The sequence below is a fragment of the Sturnira hondurensis genome, unplaced genomic scaffold, assembly GCF_014824575.4.
Source record: "Sturnira hondurensis isolate 20B ecotype Veracruz unplaced genomic scaffold, ASM1482457v3 Scaffold0009087, whole genome shotgun sequence".
In the NCBI taxonomy this organism is placed as follows: Eukaryota; Metazoa; Chordata; class Mammalia; order Chiroptera; family Phyllostomidae; genus Sturnira; species Sturnira hondurensis.
In genome coordinates, this window is record NW_028081718.1 from 61,236 (window position 1) to 82,229 (window position 20,994).

General features: G+C 49.4%; 1 protein-coding gene across 2 annotated transcripts in view; it reads left to right on the forward strand.

Moving 5' to 3' along the window:
• Positions 1 to 19,819, forward strand: part of MYO1F (myosin IF) — a 39,313-nt gene extending 19,494 nt beyond the window's left edge. For both annotated transcript variants that reach the window (XM_037056562.1, XM_037056561.1), the window contains exons 13-28: positions 852 to 938; positions 1,397 to 1,564; positions 2,771 to 2,856; positions 5,785 to 5,866; positions 6,613 to 6,719; positions 7,151 to 7,249; positions 7,330 to 7,474; positions 14,151 to 14,265; positions 14,372 to 14,541; positions 15,180 to 15,325; positions 15,709 to 15,855; positions 16,001 to 16,149; positions 16,572 to 16,655; positions 17,224 to 17,419; positions 17,506 to 17,675; positions 18,351 to 19,819. In XM_037056562.1, the coding sequence (XP_036912457.1) occupies positions 852 to 938; positions 1,397 to 1,564; positions 2,771 to 2,856; positions 5,785 to 5,866; positions 6,613 to 6,719; positions 7,151 to 7,249; positions 7,330 to 7,474; positions 14,151 to 14,265; positions 14,372 to 14,541; positions 15,180 to 15,325; positions 15,709 to 15,855; positions 16,001 to 16,149; positions 16,572 to 16,655; positions 17,224 to 17,419; positions 17,506 to 17,675; positions 18,351 to 18,427 (2,028 nt within the window). In that variant the 3' untranslated portion in view covers positions 18,428 to 19,819. The remainder of the gene's footprint in view (positions 1 to 851; positions 939 to 1,396; positions 1,565 to 2,770; positions 2,857 to 5,784; positions 5,867 to 6,612; positions 6,720 to 7,150; positions 7,250 to 7,329; positions 7,475 to 14,150; positions 14,266 to 14,371; positions 14,542 to 15,179; positions 15,326 to 15,708; positions 15,856 to 16,000; positions 16,150 to 16,571; positions 16,656 to 17,223; positions 17,420 to 17,505; positions 17,676 to 18,350) is intronic.
• Positions 19,820 to 20,994: the final 1,175 nt, after the last annotated feature.

The following is a 20,994-nucleotide window of genomic DNA, read 5'->3' on the forward strand; positions in this document are numbered from 1 at the left end:
TCTCCTGGGCCCCAGGTAACTTTGCAGAGCAGACCTCAGGGTGGGCCTACTGAGGAACAAGGGAGCCAAGGCATGTCACCAGCATAAGTCTATTGGTGGCTGAGGGCTGCCAGGTTTGGGGGGGGGTGACACTTTCAGCCTGCCCCACACAGGGTAAAGGCTTTGTTACAGTAGACAGTCCTAACTGATGAGATTGTGGAGGAAATTTGGAGGGAGCATGGCCCCATTTTCTTTTTTTCAATGAAAGGGAAACTTATTGAGGCCCCAGGGCTGGGGTTCAGGCAGAAGGCACCTTGCGAGTCAAGGAGGTGACGGAGGGGCCTTATTGGACCCTTTTCTTCGGGCACAGGCTGTAGGTGTGGCCGTACTTCTTGTGGGCAGTTGACAGTGCAGGGTGCAGGCACGGGTAGTACTTGCAGATCATTGTGTTGCAGTTGAGCTTCTGGGCAGGCTGGCGGAGGGAGGGCTCAATGGTGCCACCCGGCAGACGAGACACCAGGTGTGGGTAGGCTCTGTCTGGGTATTGTCACCTGACAGTATGGACATCTGCAGCTGCTTGTCTGCAAAATTCAGATGCTGCGGGCAGATGGAATGCCCTCCCTATCGTGGACTGTAGCTCTGACATTCTCAGCTGTGTCACTGGGCTCAGCCTCGCAGGTGCCAGCCCTGCCAGTCCGGGTCTCAGAAGATCCGAGGCTCTGCATCCATGGGGCAGGCTGTGCGCCACCTGGGCGAAGAGAAAGAGAGTGGCAGGCAGCCTTGCTTTCTTCACCCATCCTCAAGCATACATTCTAGAAACACACACCTCTGCCCAGACGCCCACCTTAGCCCTGCTCTTTTGCCACCCCCAGGAGGAGTATGTCCAGGAGGGCATCCGCTGGACTCCCATCCAGTATTTCAACAACAAAGTCGTCTGCGACCTCATTGAAAACAAGCTGGTGAGGGCCAGGCCAGCTTTGGGGTGGCTCAGGAGGCCCCAGAGCTGAGTCCCAGGAGACTTGGGAGAGCCAGGATGGTCCCCACAGGCCCCCCTCTGTCCAGGAGGGCAACTGACACATCCCATCACCCATCTATCTCCCTTATTCACTCTGCCCACCTGCTCACCCTTCCCTTAGTCACTCAACAAACACCCCCCAGCAGCCTGCTCAGGGACAGGACCCCACTAGACAGCCCAGTCTGAGAAAGGGGGACAGGCAAGGATCCCTTATGGGACCCATCACCCCACCTTGTACCCCAGGGAGCTTTCACAGCAGCATTCCCACACACATTCAGCTCTACTACCATGTTTTGCTCTTACGTTTAGAAGCCACCCCTACTATGCTAGTGAAGGTCCCTGTGATGGGATTTGGGCAGGTGAGGGCCAGGCTGAGCAACTGCCGCCTCCCCATGACCACAGAGCCCCCCGGGCATCATGAGTGTCCTGGATGACGTATGTGCCACCATGCACGCCACAGGCGATGGCGCCGACCAGACGCTGCTACAGAAGCTACAGGCAGCCGTGGGCACCCACGAGCACTTCAACAGCTGGAGCGCTGGCTTCGTCATCCACCACTATGCTGGCAAGGTGTGATGCGCCTGCCTCCCCAACTTCCTCTGGTTCCCCCACCCCCATTCCCCCACCACCTGAGTGGTCCCCAGCAGCACCTCCTTACAGAACCCAGGAGTCTCCAGGCTGCAGCCTCCAACCTCTCAGTGGATGGAGTCCCCAGGGGCCCCTAGGCAGGACTGCAGAGCTCTACTCACTCCATTCTCCAGTCCTACCATAGCTGACCAGGAACACAGACCCCTAGAAACTGGCCTAGCCCTCCACAGAGCCTTCAGCCAGAGCTGCAGAAACCCATTAGGCCCTGATCAAGGCCACAGCTCCCCTCCGCTTTGCAGGGTAGAAATTCCCTCCAAATGACCCCAAATTTGGCAGCAGACCCCCAAGCCCCAATGTGAACGGTAAGCCCCACAAACCCTGTGTTCTAGGACATAGCTCACCACCTTCTGACCCCAACTGGAGACCCCAGGCCCATGCTGCAAGCCACCACCCTCCAAAATGGGCTTGAGTCCCCTGCAGACCCCTCCCCAAGACTATAGAAATCCACCAACACCCCCGACCCTCGCCATGGTCCCCCTCCCCAGCTGACTGGACTGCAGATTTTCCCATTGACTAACATGGGCAGTAGACAGCCCCAGGGATCCTCAAGCTTGCTACAACCCACCAGCCCCTAAAGTGAGCTGGGGCTCCTATGTGCCCTGAGCCAGGGAATGCCCACAGCGAGGAGCCCCCACCTTGGATAGCAGACTCAGCCCACAAGCCTGGCCGAAGTCCCCCAGGGATCTTCAGCCACTGCCATAACTTTACCCCAACACAGCCTCCCATCCCCTCAACTGGCCATAACACAGAGGCTCTAACCTTTTAACTCTAACTTAAGTAGCAGAACCCCCACCCTAGGGACCTCCTGCCCAGGCTGCAGCCCACCCCAAAATCTGGGCTATAACCATCCCCTTCCCCTGCCTCTGATCCAGGCTGCTGGACATAACACCAGCTCCCCTCACCTCTGACCCCTCACCTCTAGACTACAGTTCCTACTCTCTGATTTCACCTTAAACATCAGACCCCTGGGGACCCTAAGCCCTGGCTGCTGCCCTTGCCCCCTCTTCTGAACCACAGATATTGCCTCCCTTTTCTTACCCAAGAGCAGGACCCTCACCCACCTGGGCTATAAGCCCCTTACCCACCCTAACCTCAGCCCCTCACTACCCCTCTGCCACCACCTTCCAGGTCTCCTATGACGTCCACGGCTTTTGTGAGAGGAACCGAGACGTTCTCTTCACCGACCTCATAGAGCTGATGCAGACCAGTGAGCAGTGAGTGGCCCTGGGCATGGGGACATCTGGGCAGAACCCACCCCTGGGGATGGAGGTAGCCCAGGGACTACCCCATCTTCCCCAGAGCTCCCAGCCACAGACTTTGTCGGGGTGGCTATGTGGCCAGGACAGTATTTCTAGTGACCAGTTCTGATTCAACAGTAACATGTCTAGCACTTCACCTACAAACCCAAGCATTCGGCACAGGCAGCATCCCTTGCCATGCAGGGAGAACACATCATGCCCTGTACTTTTATGTACTAACACACATGGCTGTATTTCCCTGCCCACAGCCCCAAGCCAGGTGCCATATTTTGGCTTTTCATACCTCAAAATTTTGTTCAAGCTGTGCTCTGGACCAGGCACCATTTGAATTTGCAGAGCTGGATGACACAGCAAGTCAGAGAACCCAGCTGCTTGGGGAGACAGACACTAAGCGAGGAGACAAGGCAGACAGCATCTAGCACACATAGCCCTGAAGAGGTGACAACAGTTCCTGGACCAGCCACATGGGCACCACCTAATGGCTCCAGGGGTAGACTCCCAGGCCCCACCCCAGGCAGATGGGATCCAAATCTGGATTTTAACAAGATCCTCATCCCACCCTCACCCATGGGACCCATGTGCAAGTCAGAGTTTGAGGTTCACTGGTCTAGAGCAGCAATTTTCAACCTTTTTCATCTCATGGCACACATACACTAATTACTAAAATTCTGCAGCACAGAAATTTTTATTGATCTGACAAAAAAATAGGTATAATTTTGATTCATTCACACCAGATGGCTATTGTTGTGTTGGCTATTGTCATTTTCTTATTTGACAATCTAAGGGAAAAGAGGTCAGTGCCCATGATGCAATAGTCATGTACTGAATGTGTTCACAGTTCTTGCAGCACACCTGTTGAAAATCGCTGCTTTAGACAGTGCTGTCCAATACATTCCACATCCAACAGAATTCAAGCTACACATATTTTTTAATCCTCACCAAAGATATCTATAATGATTTTTAGAGCGAGGGGATGGGAGGGAGAAGAGAGAGAGAAACATTGATCAGCTGCCTCTTATATGCACATGACTGAGGATCGAACCTGCAACCTTGGTTTGTGCCCTGACCAGGAATCTAACCTGCAACGCTTTGGTGTATGAGACAACACTCCAATCAACTGAGCCACCTGGCCAGGGCCACGTAATTTTTTTAAGCCTTATTTAGTTATAATTGACATACCATGAAATGCACCCAACTTAAGAAGTGATTTTTACTACAGACTTGGACAGCCATTGTTTGCATCACCCACAAAAAGATGCCTTGTGACAAATTGCAGTCAATCCCCATCTCTACCTGTGCCATTCTACATTTTCTAGTAAGCACATTTAAGAAGTAAAAAGGCAAACAGGTAAACTTTATAAATGTTTTCTTTAACTCTACACAAATATAATCATCACAATATGCAATCAACATTTTAAAATTATTCTTGAATTATCTTATATTCACTTTTTCCGAACTGCATCTTCTTTGAAATCCAGTGTGTATTTTAACAGAACAGTACATCTCAATTCAGATAGTTTCTCAATAATGCCCTCACTGGTGTGGCTCAGTTGCTTGAGTGTCACCCTGCAAAACAAAAGGTTGCTGGTTTGATTGCTGGCCAGGTCACATGCTCGGGTTGTGGGTTTGGTCCCAGATCAGGGCAGAAGCAACAGGCAACTAATCTATATTTCTCTCTCAAATCAGTGTCTCTCTTACTCTCTCTCTCGCCCCCCAACCATGCCCCTCTCTCTAAAAACATAAATAAATAATATCTCTTTTAAAAATCAGGGTTTTTTTAGTTTTTTAAATATATTTTATTGATTATGCCATTACAGTTGTTCTATTCCCCCCTTCATTCCCCTCCACCCTGCACACCCCCTCCCCCACCATTCCTCCCCTTTAGTTCATGTCCATCTGTCATAAATTCTTTAGCTTCTACATTTCCCATACTACTCTTGCCCTCCCTGTCTATTTTCTACCCATCATCTATGCTACTTTTTCTCTGTACCTCTTCCCCCACTCTCCTCTTCCCACTCCCCTGTTGTTAACCTTAAAAATCAGGGTTCTTGACCACGTGTAACCAGTGGCCACCATGTTGGAAGGCACACAGCCATGGTTGTCAAAGTCAGGCTCCTGGGCCAGCAGCATCCACGAAGAAAAACTAAGTTGCTCAAGGGAGAGAGAGTAGAGAGGGCACTATTCTTTTTTTTTTTTTTTTTTACTTTACTCTTTTAATTCATCAAATACATCAAATACATACAAAATTTCCTACTTCACCATTTTGAAGTGTACAATTCAGTAGCATTAAGTGTTGGGCAACCATCAGAATTATCTAGTTTCAGAACTTCTTCATCCCCCCAAATGGGCACTCCATACCTATGGAGCAGTACACTCACTCTGCGGTCAGGGAAGGTCTCTCTGCGGAGATGGGAGAGGGAGCCAGGATGAACCAAAGTGTATTTAACGGATGCCCTGTTGACGGAGAGAGGTCGCGTTCATCTCTGGCCATCAAAAATGGGGCTACCGAATCTAGCATCTGTGTCCTGCATGCAAATCTGTGCATGTAAGATGATTCCTACATGGGGACTTGCCCTTGCTGCCAAAGATGCTGCCAAAGATGCTGCTTCATGGGAAATATTTTCCTACTTCGCTTATCTTTTTTCTACTTTACTTGCTACCCAGGTCATGGGTGGTCATGGAAGAAGTAACAGAGCAAATAACCAAAGACCTAAAAGGATGAAACTAACCCTTTAAATTCTCAACATCTCATCCTCCACATTCAGAAAGAACAATACTTTCCAGTATGCCCTCTGGGTCTCAGGCACCTAGACAGCTCCGCTTCTAGGAGAGGGCACTCCAAGGTCCAGCTACACCTCCAGCCCCTTCTCTCTCCTTGCCCAGAGCTTTCCTCCGGATGCTCTTCCCTGAGAAGCTGGATGTGGACAAGAAGGGCCGCCCCAGCACTGCTGGCTCCAAGATCAAGGTGAGCTTTAGGGCAGGCAAGGAGGAGCTGGGCAGGCGGAGGCCTGTGTCGGTCTCTCCTCTTTTCCAGGCCCTCTGCCCTGTCTCTGGCACCTTCTGTCTCAAAGGGCCTTCTTCCAACTTTGGGGTTTGGAGGCTGCGACCAACTTCCTCAGTGACCCCCTAACTCCCTAAATCCATAAGTGAACCATCATCTTGATAATTTTTTATCTTTTGGTCATTTACCACTTTTTAAAAATTGTGACAAAAAATATATATATATATAACATAAAATTTACCATCTTAACCATTAAGTGTACAGTTCAGTGACATTAAATACATTCACACTGCTGTGCAACCATCCCCAGCATCCATACCCAAAACTCTCTTCATCTTGTTAAACTGAATCTCTGTCCCCACTAAACACTAATACCCTGTCCCCCTCCCCCAGCCCCTGCCACCCACCACCTATTTTCTGTCTCTATGAATCTGACTCCTCTAGGGACTAAAATGTACAACCCAAAGCTGGCTTCTCAGGCACACACACAAGATTCCCTACTTCCAAAATACTGATTCCCAAAGGAAAGGCAGGAATGTTCTAGGGGATGTGTTTTCCCAAGGGTTCAGCTACTCCATCAACAAACATTTGCCTATCGTCCACTGCCCACAGTGTGTCTCCATCTCTTGGGTCTGTATCCAGGGTGGGAGGAGAAAGGGGCCGGAGGGTCCCATCTGTTCACCAACCCTCTGCCTTCTCTTCCTTCTCAGAAACAAGCCAACGACCTGGTGGCCACACTGAAGAAGTGTACACCCCACTATATCCGCTGCATCAAACCCAACGAAACCAAGAGGCCCCGTGACTGGGAAGAGAGCAGGTGACCCTCAGCCTGGTCTGGCTCTCAGCTTGACCAATTTGACCAGTCCACAGTGCCTATCCCCCAGACTCACCCTCCCTCCAGAACCCTCCTGGGGTTGCAGGACATTGCAAGATTACACCAGGCTGACCCCTAGGACCAGTGCAAAGCCCCTCAAGGCCTCAGAGTTACACCTAGAACTGACCAATACCCCAACCCTAAGGCCCCCAGACCAACTGGAGGATGACCGAGGCACTAGCACAGTCCCTGGTCCAGGGGCCTGTGACTGGCCCCAGAACCAACACAGATGCTTTCCAAACCCTGCCCCACAGACCTGATTTACTGAACCCCCTACCCCAGACCTCAGCACCCAGACTGCCTCCAGCAGAACCCCTCCCACTCTTAGGGCTGATGAGGCCCCCACCATGGGACTCAGGCTGCCTTCCCTCCAGGGTCAAGCACCAGGTGGAGTACCTGGGCCTGAAGGAAAACATCAGGGTACGTCGGGCAGGCTTCGCCTACCGCCGCCAGTTCGCCAAGTTCCTGCAAAGGTGAGGCTCCCAACCACTGCCTGTGGAATAACGACCAGCTGAGCCATCTTCTCAAACCCTCCAAAACTTCTTGCCACCAGGTACGCCATTCTGACCCCTCAGACATGGCCACAGTGGCGTGGGGACGAGCGTCAGGGGGTCCAGCACCTGCTGCGGGCTGTCAACATGGATCAGGACCAGTACCAGATGGGTAGCACCAAGGTCTTCATCAAGAATCCTGAGTCAGTAAGTGTGTGTGTGAGAAAGACAGACAGACAAGACACCTGGGTCACTTGCATGGGGTCAGGTCCTGTTCTTCAGGCCACTGTGACCTTGGACATGTTTCCTCATCCCTCTGAGTCTGCTTCTCCATTTGGAAAGTGGAGAGAGTAACAGCCACCATGCAGGCCTGGGGTGAGGATTAGACAGAGGAGGAAGTTCAATGCACAGTGCCTGGCACATAGTAGGTGACCAGAAAAACCTAAATTAGCTGGACAGTTCTTGGTGGCCAGGAAGCAGGTGGAAAAACATGTAGCCACCTGTGATGACAAGCCCCTTGAAAAGAATAAGGACCCTCGGCTTACCCAGAATGTCCTTTTGTTCTTTGTTTCCTTCCTTCCTTCCTTTCTTCCTTTCTTCCTCCTTCAGCTCCTTCTCTCTCCTGTCTTGTTCTCTTTCCTCTTGTCTTCCTTTACTCCATCCATGAACACATTGAGTCCCTGGGCTTGAGCTGTGTCCAGGTGGCCATCTCATTACGCAAGGCCAGCCTTGGCCCTGCTATGGCAAAGACAAACCTCACTGTGTGGGGGAAGTCCCTCCAGCAAGCCCTTTATCAAGAGGCTGGCAGCACCACTCACTTTCTACTGCCTCTGATTTCAGGGAAAAACAAATAAAAAAGCCATGGTGAGTGCTATGTCCTGGGTACCTCATGTAGGGCCTAGTGACAATACTGAACAGTGCTGTATCATACACTTGAGAGTCGCTAAGAGAATAGGTCTTTAGTGTTCTCACCACACAGAAGAAATGATGATGATGTGAGTTGATGGGGGTGTTAGCTGACCTATGGTGGTCACCATTTTGCAGTATATACGTGTATCAAATCAACTCATGTACACTTTAAACTTCCACAGTATTATATGTCAATTATGTCTCAGTAAAACTGAGGAAAGTTTTCTTTTTAATTTAATCTTTATTATATTTTTCCCATTATCATTTAGTCCCCTTATATCCCTCTCCCCCTAGCTGAGGGAAGTTTTTTAAAAACATGACATCCCACAGAAAACTGGCCAAGGATCCCCTAAGGGCTTGCCTGGCCCCCTGCTTCTGTGTGAGGCTGAAAAGCAAACAGGGAGATGACCATCTCCACTAGCTTAACTCTTTCGCCAGACTCTTGGGCAAATCCTAGCTCCCCCAATCCCACACAAGGCACACACTAGAATAGCAGGAAAAGGTGTGCTAGGGATGGGGCCAGGGCAGGGCCAGCCAGGTGCCTCAGCACCTGCACGATCATGGCACCCACTCTGCTGGTACCTTGGGTACTTGAGGAAGACAACCAGTAAGTTGTTGAGATGATTCCCTTGACATTAGTGTACTTACAAGTAACCATTCCCTCCCAAACCAAAAACAACAGAGTGGTGGACACTGTCAAGATTTCACAACTACAGGACTTCCGGCCAAGATGGAGGTGTAGGTGGAAACACTGTGCCTCCTTGCATAACTAAGTTTAAAAACAACAAAGTTTTAGTAACAAAAACTCAGCCAAAACACAGAAAATTGAACTGTACGGAAGTCCGACAACAATGAACCATTTAGCCAGACCAGTAAGAGGGGCAGAGTCAGTGGCGGAGCGGGGTCTGGCAGGAAATATCATAGGTCAGACCCACCCAGGAGCATAGGCAGGGGCGGTTGGTGGATCCCAGGCTTGGGGTGGCAACAGGCAGACCCAGTGAGGGCGCAGGATGGCTGGCTGACCGCGGTCACACATTCGCACACAGATAAACCAAGCGAAGGAGCAAACAGTGAGACAGACCACTCAAGCTAGGGCCCCAGTGATGGGAATTAGAGCCTGAAAGCACCAATTGGAAAGACTTTCGGGGTCGAGGTGTCAGGAGAAGCTCCCAGGCTCCCAGAGAGTTCGTTGGAGAAACCCACAGGGTCCTGAAGGGTACACAAGCCCACACACCCAGGAACCAGCACCAGAAGGGCCCAATTTGCTTGTGGGAAGCCACAGAGGGGACAGAAATCTGAGAGAGAGAGCAGAGCAAAGCGCCATTTTTTCCCTCTCTGACCCCACCCCCATATACAGCATCACAACCCTCTGACTGGGTCGCAGGGCCCTGGTGAACACCTAAGGCTCCGCTCCTCATACACAACAGGTGCCAACAGACCAAACATTATGACTCAAGTACAGCTCAAAGCCCTGGAGCCTATAATTCTAAGTGACCAAGAAATAGCAAACCTTTCAGATACACAGTTCAAAATACTGGTGATAAAGATGCTCACAGAATTGGTTGATTTTAGCCACAAATTAGAGGAACAGATGAAGGCTAAACTGATTGAAATGAAGGGAAATGCACAGGAAACCAATAGTGATGGAAAGGAAATTGGGACCCAAATCAAGGGAGTGGACCAGAAGGAAGAAAGAAACAACCAAACAGAAAAGAAGGAAGAAACAAGAATTCAAAAAAAAAAAAATGAGGAGAGGCTTAGGAACATCCAGGACATCTTTAAATGTTCCAACATCCGAATTATAGAGGTACCAGGAGGGGAAGAGGAACAGCCACGAATGGAAAACTTACCTGAACAAATAATAAAGGAGAACTTCCCCAGTCTGGCAAAGGAAATAGACTTCCAGAAAATCCAGGAAGCTCAGAGAGTCCTCAAGAAGTTGGACCCAAGAAGGAACACACCAAGACACATCATAATTACATTAGCCAAGATTAAAATGAAGGAGAGAATTCTAGAAGCAGCAAGAGATAAGGGGATAGTCACCTACAATGGAGTTCCCATCAGACTGTCATCTGATTTCTCAAGAGACCTTACAGGCAAGAAGGAGCTGGAAAGAAGTATTCCAAGTCATGAAATCCAAAGACATACATTCAAGATTGCTCTATCTAGCAAAGCTTTCATTTAGAATGGAAGGGCAGATAAAGTGCTTCTCAGATAAGGTCAAATTCAAGAAGTTCATCATCACATCACATCATAACATTATATGAAATGTTAAAGGGACTTATCTAAGAAAAAGAAGATAAAAAATATGAACAGTGAAAGGACAGCAAACTCACAGTTACTAACAACCGCACCTAAAACAAAAGCAAACCAAGAGGACAGCTAGATCAGGAGTGGAACCATAGAAATGAAGATCATATGGAGGGTTAGCAACAGGGGAGTGGGAGGAGGAGAAGGGGGGAGAAGGTACAGAAAATAGCATAGAGAGTAGGTAGAAAATAGATAGGGAGGAGGGCAAGAATAGTATGGGAAATATAGAATCTAAAGAACTTGAGACACATGGTCATAAAATAAAGGGGGGGAATGGTGGGGTAGGGGTGTGCAGGGTGGAGGGGAATGAAGGGGGGAATAGAACAACTATAATGGCATAATCAATAAAATATATTAAAAATTTTTTAAAAGATTTCACAACTACAAAAATAGTCTATCTTGGAAGGCTGGAAATCTTTTTTTTTTAATACTTTATTTACTTTTAGATGGAAAGGGAGAGAGAAAATGAGGGAAACATTGATGTGTGACAGAAACACTGATGGGCTGCCTCTCGCATGCCCCCAACAAAGGACCAGGTCTACAACCCAAGCACGTGTCCTGACTGGGAGTCGAGCCAGTTACCTTTAGATTTGCAGGACAACCCCTAACCCACTGAGCCTCACCAGCCAGGGTAGGAGGTTGGAAATCTTTGTCCCCACATTTGTCCACATCTATCACCTAGAGCTTTTCCCTATAGATGCACTTTACTCCAAAAAATAAAGTCTAGAATCACATTTGAAGTAGATATTGTTACTGAAAGGAACATATCACAAACCAAAATTGTCCATGGCTAAAACCACACATGAAACAATTCATTTTGTAACAGATTAAAAAAATGGAGCCCTGGCTGGTGTAGCTCAGTGGATTGAGAGCTAGCCTGTGAACCAAGGGGTCATGGGTTCGATTTCTAGTCAGGACACCTGCCTGGGTTGGGAGCCAGATTCCCCAATCAGGGGTGCCCTAGAGGCAACCACACATGGATGTTGCTCTTCCTCTCTTTCTCCCTCTCTTCCCCTCTCTGAAAATAAATAAACAAAAGCTTTACAAAAAAGAGAAAAATGGAGGCAGTTGGGTATCATTCCACAAAGTGAAGGGCCACCATTTCAATTTTCAGCTGGGGCACACGCTTGGGTTGCAGGTTCAGTCCCTGGGGGTGTATGAGAGGCAATCAATCGATATTTCTCTCTCACATTGATGTTTCTCTCCCTCTCTTTCTTCCTCCCTCCCCCTCTCTCTAAAAGAAAGAAATGAAATCTTTAAAGAAAAGGTAAAATAGAGGGAGGGGAAGAAAAATAGGAGGGTCCACGTGAGAAAAAGAATCCATCTTGCTGGTTACTGGCAGACTGTAAAATCTGACTCTGAAAGAAACAGATATTACTGATACTGAGAACAATAAAATAAAGGTAGCACTGGCTAAGACTATAGAAGGCAAATTTTTACAAAAATTGCAGGCTGCAGATTTTGAGACTACACTTTGAATAATGAAATTCTCAAAGGTAAAATTTTGCTAAAAAATATTTATAACACAAAAGACCGAAAATTTGCACAGGAAATAAAAGTGATCCTGATGAGAAAATTCTCAGTAAAATGAAAATAATTTAACAGTGTTATATCAAAAACTGATCAAGGGAATAAATAAACCTAATGGAGTTGGAGCCTCTCTCAACCACAAATTCACTTATGTTGAGATGATTCTGAATTGAACTGTTTCTTGTAAACATGGATGCAAAACAGATCCTTAGACATGTTATACACCTGTTGGCCTTCACTTCCCAACATCCCAGATGTATTGTTTGCCATGACTACTGTAGCAAAGTAGCATAAACTGGATGGCTTAACCCAAGAGAAACTTATTTTCTTGAATTTCTGGAGGCTAGAAGTCCAAAATCAAATTGTCACAGGGCCATGCTTCCTCTGAGGACACTAGGGAAGAACCCTTCCTTGCCTCTCCCTAATTTTGGTAGTTGGCAGTGATCCTTGGCATTCCCAGGTTCATATTTAGATGCATCACCACAATGTCTGCCTGTTATCACATGGCCTTTTCTCCTGTGTGTGTCTGGGTCCAAATTTCCCTCTTCTTATAAGGAAACCAGTCATATTGGATTTAGGGCCCACCCAACTCCAGTATGATCTCATTTTAACATGATTACATCTGCAAAAACCTCTTTCCAGATGAGGTCACATTCACAGGTTCTGGGTGGACATGAACCCAGTCCCCCAGGAGAAGCTCCCACCTGGGTCCTGTCTCAGCCCCCTTAGGCAACACCTACCCTTGCTGTCTGCAGCCTGAAGGAAATGCATTTTGAACTCTATAGATAGGATGGTCTATTTCCCAAATAGAAAGCAAATCCTCTTTATTGGGCAGAAATCATGAGACTGGGGACTCTTGTCCCGTCTTCCCTGAACAGCTAAGGAGAAAAGGTTCCTATTTGACTGTCTCACTCCCAGTTCTGCAGGCTGCTCTTCCCTTACTCATACCTGCCCTCCCCAGCAAACCACAGAATGCACTTACATGTCCTCCAGACAACCTACACGGGGCATTACTCAGACATACTTTGCACACAGACCCACCAACCATAGAGTATTAGAGAAAACAAAAGGATACCTATGTAAACCACCGGATTCCATGCAACATATGAAACTGCACTGTTCAGGTTTTTTCCTGGTGAGAAGACTCCCCACCTTTTACAAACAGTTATAAACGGCCACAGCTTTAAAAATCCTCCAAGATAGTTTAAAGTGCATGTGAACCAAGTGATGGATATTTGTGTGTTTGAGAAATCCCTCCAAGTTAAGGGTTAATTATTCTTATAAACAAAGTCCAATTTTATTTTTAATATTTCCCATCCTCACTGATTGACAGTGCTGTTCCTTTCACCACTAAATGTATATTTGAATTAGGATGTTTCCAAGCCATCTGTCCTATTCCAGTTGATTGCTCTAGTCCTTGACCAGCACCCCACTGTTTTTATTACTGCAGATTTATAACTTTTCATATCCAGTGGGTTCCTCTCCTTGATTATGTTCACCTATTATTATTCCAAATAACAGACATCTCTCATGGAATTTCCACTCTGACTTGGTCAAATATAATTTATTTCCTAAGCCCCCTCTGGTCCAAGACTCTTAAAACTAAAACGTCTGCTTCCTGCAAAAGCTTCATTTCTCAGACCATCATGTATGACCGTACAGCTTATACACAACACAACCACAGAGTCACCAGTCACGTCACAGCCCTATACATCAGATGCTTGCTTTTACAGTTTTTTCTAAAATGCACATTGATTCACATGTCTAACATCTCTGAAGTTGAGGTGCACTTCATATGAAAGGTATGACATAGACTAATGAGCAGTGTGAGAAGCAGTGACGTTATGTTATTTTTCTTGGAAGACCACACTTCCTATTAGCTATCATAATAGCAAGAGATGGAATTTTATCCCAACCAGACAAGCTGTTTATAATTTGATTCAGGGGCTTGTGCCACATATTGGAAGAGAATCCTGGGTCACATCATTGGGAGGAAGAAATTTTTGACCATAGTATGATAGTATGTGTGCAGATGCCCTTGAATAAGAGCATGTGGGTGGGATGGGCTCAGGGAAAACTGGAGACCGTGGCCCTGGGGAGACACCAGGACCCACCACTCCTCCCTCTCGCCTAGCTCTTCCTTCTCGAGGAGATGCGAGAGCGCAAGTTTGATGGCTTTGCCCGCACCATCCAGAAGGCCTGGCGGCGCCACGTGGCAATCCGGAAGTATGAAGAGATGCGAGAGGAAGGTGAGAGGCTGCGGGTGAGAGGCTGCAGGTGAGAGGCTCAGGGTGAAGACAGATGAACCTGGAAGAGCCAGGCCACAACCTCTCCCCCTACCTTGTGTCCCCACAGCTTCCAACATCCTGCTGAACAAGAAGGAGCGGAGACGAAATAGCATCAATAGGAACTTTGTTGGGGACTACCTGGGACTGGAGGAGCGCCCAGAGCTGCGTCAGTTCCTAGGCAAGAGGGAGCGAGTGGACTTCGCAGACTCAGTCACCAAGTATGACCGCCGCTTCAAGGTGAGGCCCTAGCAAGTGGGTATGTCCAGAACCCTGGCTCCAGCCTAGCACCCCCACCATAGGTACACCCTCACCTGACCAGGACATACCTGCCCATAAATATGTGCTTAATTAACATAGATACATCTGTCCATCAAATATGCCCTTATGTAGCCTAAACACACATATCCATCAGATGCATCTTCACCTAGGCGGTCACATCTGTCCACAATTATAAACCTCACCCAGAAGCCCTGACCACAGTGTCATCCTCACTTATCCTGGACACATCTATCCATTAGATATACACACCTTCACCTCGTCTAGATAGATCTGTCCATTAGACACACCTTCATGTGGCCCAGATACACCTGTGCCTAGGTACTCTAATTTGGCCTGGCCACCCATGTCCAGCAGGTATATCTTCATCTAGCCTGTACCTCTTCACTGACCCAGACATCCCCCTCTAGCCAATATACCTTTAATTAACTTCCTATTTATTATAGAATATAACCACCCATGCACCTTCACATGGAGAGACAGCCTCACCCACCTGACCTGCCAGTGCCAGCCCCCCACACACACACCTGAAATTGATCCCGATGCCCAGGGCTCCTACCTCCCAGGGCTCCAGCCTCTCTGGTACTGCATCCTCACAGCCCATCAAGAGGGACTTGATCCTGACACCCAGATGTGTATATGTGATCGGGCGGGAGAAGGTGAAGAAGGGACCTGAGAAGGGCCAGGTGCGTGAGGTCCTGAAGAAGAAGCTGGAGATCCAAGCCCTGCGGGGAGTTTCCCTCAGGTGAGACCAGACAACCACTCACCCCATGGTCACTCTCACCTGCCCCCTTGTCATTATCAGCTGTCCTCATACTTGTTACCTCATCTGTAACCCTGACCATCTTACCTACTGTCATACATACAACCCTCTCTTGGCCCTGCCTGTCACCTTTACCTACCTCCACACTCATGATCCTTATTTGCCAACAGCACCTGTCCCCTCAACCTCACTCCTACCTGGCCCTTTTCTATTACCACGTTGTCCAGCTCCTTGCCACTTCTCCCGTTTTCCCCCACATGTGTAACTCCTCACTTGCTCCTTACTTGACCCTCCCCGGTTACATCTCACCCTTTGTCACCCTCACCTGTCACTATCACCTGCTTTTTCTCCTGCCCCTCCCCCAGCACGCGACAGGACGACTTCTTCATCCTCCAAGAAGAAGCTGCCGACAGCTTCCTGGAAAGCATCTTCAAGACCGAGTTTGTCAGCCTCCTGTGCAAGCGTTTCGAGGAGGCAGCACGGAGGCCCTTGCCCCTCACATTCGGCGATACGTACGGCCCTCCCCCACCACCATCCTCAAGCTAGTCTAGGCACAGCAAAACCCTCTCCCACCCCACGGATCGAGCAAGGATGGGGTGGGGAGTTGAACTCCCTCTTGGGAGGCGGCGCCCCCACAGCTCCCTCCTCTCCCCACAGACTACAGTTCCGGGTGAAAAAGGAGGGCTGGGGCGGAGGTGGCACCCGAAGCGTCACTTTCTCGCGTGGCTCCGGCGACGTGGCGGTGCTCAAGGCTAGCGGCCGTGCCCTCACTGTCAGCGTGGGTGACGGGCTACCCAAAAGCTCTAGTGAGTCTGCACAGAAATGGGAGCGGAGCCAAAGGGGCGGGGCCAGCAAGCAACCAATCAATGCTTAAAAGGTGGAGTCAGTGAGGCTGGCCAAGAGTGGGTGAGGGCCGTGGAGGGAAAGATCTGGAGAGATTTAGAAGACAGGACCAATGACTGGGCGAGAACCGCGGAGAGGGCGTGGCCAACGACGCAGCCAGTGAGAGGGCTAAAAGATTGGGGCGGACCCAGGGAGTCACGGAGAGGTGGATTCTGGCCGAGAGAGACCAATCACTGGGCGAAAGAGACCAATCACTGGGCGGAGCCAGCGAGACTGGGTGGGGGAGGTGCTAACCAAAATGGACTGGAGTTGAGGGCGGGGCCAAAAGCCTGACTTGATCTGGACAACACCCTAATCCCTACATCCTTTACCCTTTCCTTTCCAGAGCCTACGCGGAAAGGAGTGGCCCAGGGAAAACCTCGAAGGTCGGCCCAGGCCCCTTCCCGGGCAGCCCCTGGGCCCCCCAGGGGTGAGGAGACGCCCCCCTAAGTGTTTTCCGTTGCCTTTTGTGAACTCCATGACCTAAACCAGACTTCCTGTCAGCGGATTTAACAAGCAGAATTGACCACGCTCTTCTCTGTCCAGAGCTCTCCACAGCTCCCCATCTTCCATGTAACAAAGTCTAAGCCTAGTTTGGTATTCAAAGCCCTTCAGAATATGACCCCTGCTATAATCACTGACCTCTTCTCTCCTCTCATCCTACATTCTAGCGGTGCAAGCTACATCATATTTTGCCAACTTACCAAATTTGTTCTTATCTCCAGGCCTTTGCTGGGTCTATTTGCTCTGCCTGTCTCTCAAATTTCCACTACACTTGAGCTCCTATTCACAAGATCCACCCCAAAAAAAGCAGGTGGGAGGAAATCTTACCCCTGCAGAGCCTTTCTCTGGTCCCTTCTGGTCCCTCCCTCCAGCCAGTTACCATACTGGATTGAGAGTATGGCTGCTTCCTCCCTCTGACTGAAAACTTGGAATAAAATCCTCCCTGATGCTTTTAGCAGCACCCTAAAAAATCTCCATTCTCACTCCTGCCACAGGTCTGCACCACAATGGGGTGCCTCCCTCTGCCAGAGGGGGCCCTCTGCCCCTGGAGATCACATCTGGAGGGGGCTCTCAGCGACCCCCCCGAGGACCTCCATCTTCAGCCCTGAGGGCCAGCAGACAACCCCGGGCACGGCCCCCCTCGGAACACAACACAGAATTCCTCAATGTGCCTGATCAGGGTGTGGCTGGGTAGGTAGGGTGGGAGGGCAGCTCTAGGAGGTGAGCAGGCAGTGGGGAGTATCGAGGACTATGAGGAACACCTGCTATGTTCACAGCATGCAGAGGAAGCGTAGCGTGGGGCAGCGGCCAGTGCCTGGTGTGGGCCGACCCAAGCCCCAGCCACGGATGCATGGCCCGAGGTGCCGGGCACTGTACCAGTATGTGGGCCAAGATGTGGATGAGCTGAGCTTCAACGTGAATGAAGTCATTGAGATCCTCATGGAAGGTATGTGTGCATAGGGACAGAGGTGGGAAGAGTCAGAACCCTGACAGAACCAGGTGGCCCCCATTACCTTATATCCCTCTGGTGGGAGAACAGAGGTTGCCAGCAAGCTTCCGGGCCCAGTTAGAGATGCCCTTTTCTGAGCCAGTTGCTGTATAAGCTAGAGTCCTGGGATGCAGGCTGCCCAGGAACCTGGCCTCAATTCATCACACCTAGTCCCCCATTTTTGTTACCTGGCTAATAGCAAAACTTCAGAGACCCCTTGTGAGTAGGAAATGGCCCATGTCTGGATGGCCCAGGCCACTTCCTACCTAAGTCCCCTGAGCTGCCCGCAGAGGGACCTGGGACTCAACAGCACCCTCTGCAAGTTGGGTGGGGAAGCCTCATGGACGTCACCCATAGGTGCACCCTCTTGGGTCCACCATAGGGATTGAGGGGAGGAGCTTGTCAGAGATGATGAGGGAAGAGTGAAAGCAAATGATCTAGAAAATGATGGAGTGTGAGTTAGTGACAAAGAAAGACCATATGGTCATCCCTCCCTCCCTTCCTCTGTCACTCTCTTTTCAGCCTCTGTCTTATGCCAGGCCAGTGGAAATGAATAAGACAGACAGTAAGCCAACATGAAGGTTTTCTCTGGGGCAGGCTGGGTGGTGCCTCACACTCTCTTCTCTCCCACAGATTCCTCTGGCTGGTGGAAAGGCCGACTGCACGGCCAGGAGGGTCTCTTCCCCGGAAACTATGTGGAGAAAATCTGAGCCATTGGCCCAGGATACTGTTCTTCCGCTTGCCAGGGAGCCAGACCCTGCTGGCAGGGGTCTCATTTCCCTTAGCTGCATTACCCAGAGGTCCAGTACTGTGACTTCCAGCCCAGCCCAGGCCCTGAGTGAGTCTAAGGGTCACCACTGCAGCCACCCCTGGGCCCTGGCCTCCCATGTCACACCCATTTCCTCCTGTGTCACACAGGGCTAATAGCAGAGCCTACCTCCCAGCTGCCTTGTATGAAATGAGTCCTGTCCTCTCAGCATGAGGCAGAGTGGGGAGGCCTTGACAAGCGTGACCTCCCTCCTGCTCCCTTCACTGAGGCAATAAATGTTTGTTTAGTAGAAGTATGAACTGACTGAGTGCTAAACTTCTCAGAACCTGGTGACCTAGGAAGAGCAAATGTACCACTTTACAGATGGAAAAAAAATGAAGGCTCTGAGGTTAAGAAGTCACTTGCCCAAGATTCCCCAGAGCCAAGACTTAAAAAGCTTCAGTTTGTCCACTTGCCAGCTTCTAGAAGCTGTATCCCAGCTTTCCCACAGAAAATGATTAGGTGGTCCTGTCAGATCTGAATTTACAGCTCCCAAACTCATCTGGGACCTGACTAGACCCTAAGGAAGGAGGCAGGTCCCACATGGCCCCCCACAACCCACCCTGGGCCACCGCTAGTCCTTGCCCCCTACCCCATGTCTGTGCCTTTTAGCTCTCACTCCCCTGGGGTCAGGACCAGTTCTGACATTAAGAGGCCCTGGCTTTCTGCATTTATGGTCACAGGTGAAGGGGTCAGTCTGGTTACTGGTCTCCTCAGCTGTCTCCAAACCCATGCTGAAGTCTAAGCCTTTGAGAATTCCATGCATGTGTAACTGAAACCAACTTGGAGTCCTACCTTGTTCTGAGCCTACGGATCCTGGCTTTCCAGATAGACACCTCCTCTGTGCTCAGCCCCTCAAAGAGCAGCCAATCTGGGAGAATGGTGGGGTCAGGACTGAGCCAGAGAGGGGACAGGGGCTGACTGGCCAGCTGAGCCTTTGCAAGATCCACATCCTCCCTCTTTTGCACCTATCTGGGGAAGCTACATGTGGCTGGGGGGGGAAAAATCCCAAGGTTGCAACTGGGTCTCAACAGCCCTTTTGTTAGCCAGTCATTTTACAAAAGTATTTAGCCAGTTCCTTGAATGTCCCTGGTTCCTTCCATCTCTTATCTGCTCACTCTGCCCAAACACCACTGTGCACATCTCTTGCTGCAAGACTTAGATGTGAGGACAGGCCAAGGGAAGGACAACCCACATAAGCCACCAACTTCATCAGCTGGGCATTTCCTATTTCCTGGTGCTGAGAGGAAATCAGGGCTTCGGTCTCCCTTTCTGCCCTAAACTTACCCTGCAGGATGCTGCCCTCCAAGTAATTTGGAGTACAGCCCCTTGGCCTCTCCACTTCCGCCATGGCAGGTACCACATATGCAGAAAGTAGGGCCTTCTGGATAGGTTGGATGAATGAGGTTTGCGGGGGACAGTGAGTATAAAGAAAGGAGTGGGGTTAATGTATTCTAATAGCTTCTCACATCTAAGTGACAGCATCTGTAAACCTGCCAGCTTGGCCCCACTCGCACAGCCCACATCCTGTTGACTCTTTACAAAATTTCTTAAGTCCAGCCCCTCCTTTCCGTGGGTCCCTCTCCTTTCTGAGGCTTCACCCAGCCCTTCCCTAGATTGCGCCAATCTCCCCTGCAAACACACTTCACCCTGAATCAAAATGGCCTGTTTTTGAAGTTGTTAACTGTATTAAAGATAAAAGAAAAAAATTAACTTCTGACTGCACAAAAGTTTTAAAAATCTGCCTCTCCCTCCCTTAAAAGTCTTTGTTCCCTTCCCCAGTTTTTAATGTCTTCTTCTAATGGTATTCTCTGCATATAAAAGCACGTAAGTAATCTTATGTACACAGACAGAATTACATTGCATATAGTCTACATTTGCCTAGAACTCAACAGACACCTCTTGAATGGTTAAATAATGTATTATAGAGCTCTGGTATCAAAGATCCACTTCACTGTCCCTCAATAGCCCACTTTCCAAAAGACCGCCAGGGATCAGATGGTGTACCCCCTGCAACTGGAAACTCATTAGGGTCTCGAATAGAAACACAGTCCACAAGATCCTGTATGACCCTCCCAGCACCATCTTCACTTTCTGACCTTGACACCCTGCCTCGACTCTGCTCCAGCATCCACTGATCTCACCGTTTCTTGAAAAAGACAAGCTTGTCCCTTCCCTTTCCACCTCAGGACACTGGCACCAGCTACTACCCACTCTTTCCAGAGTGCTCTGCCCCACCACCTTCCATTGACTCATGCCTTCCTATCAGGCAACAGCTCAGAAGTCACTTCATAGAGGCTTCCCTGATCCAGCATTATCACATCCTTCTTTTTTTTTTCTTTGTAGCACTTAATAAAACCATTTAGACCTAAGACCATTTTCTGTATTTGTTGTTGTCTTGTTTCTCCATTTTAAAATGTAAGTGGGCCTAGAGGGCAGGGATGTTTGTCGGTGCTGTTCATCTCTGAG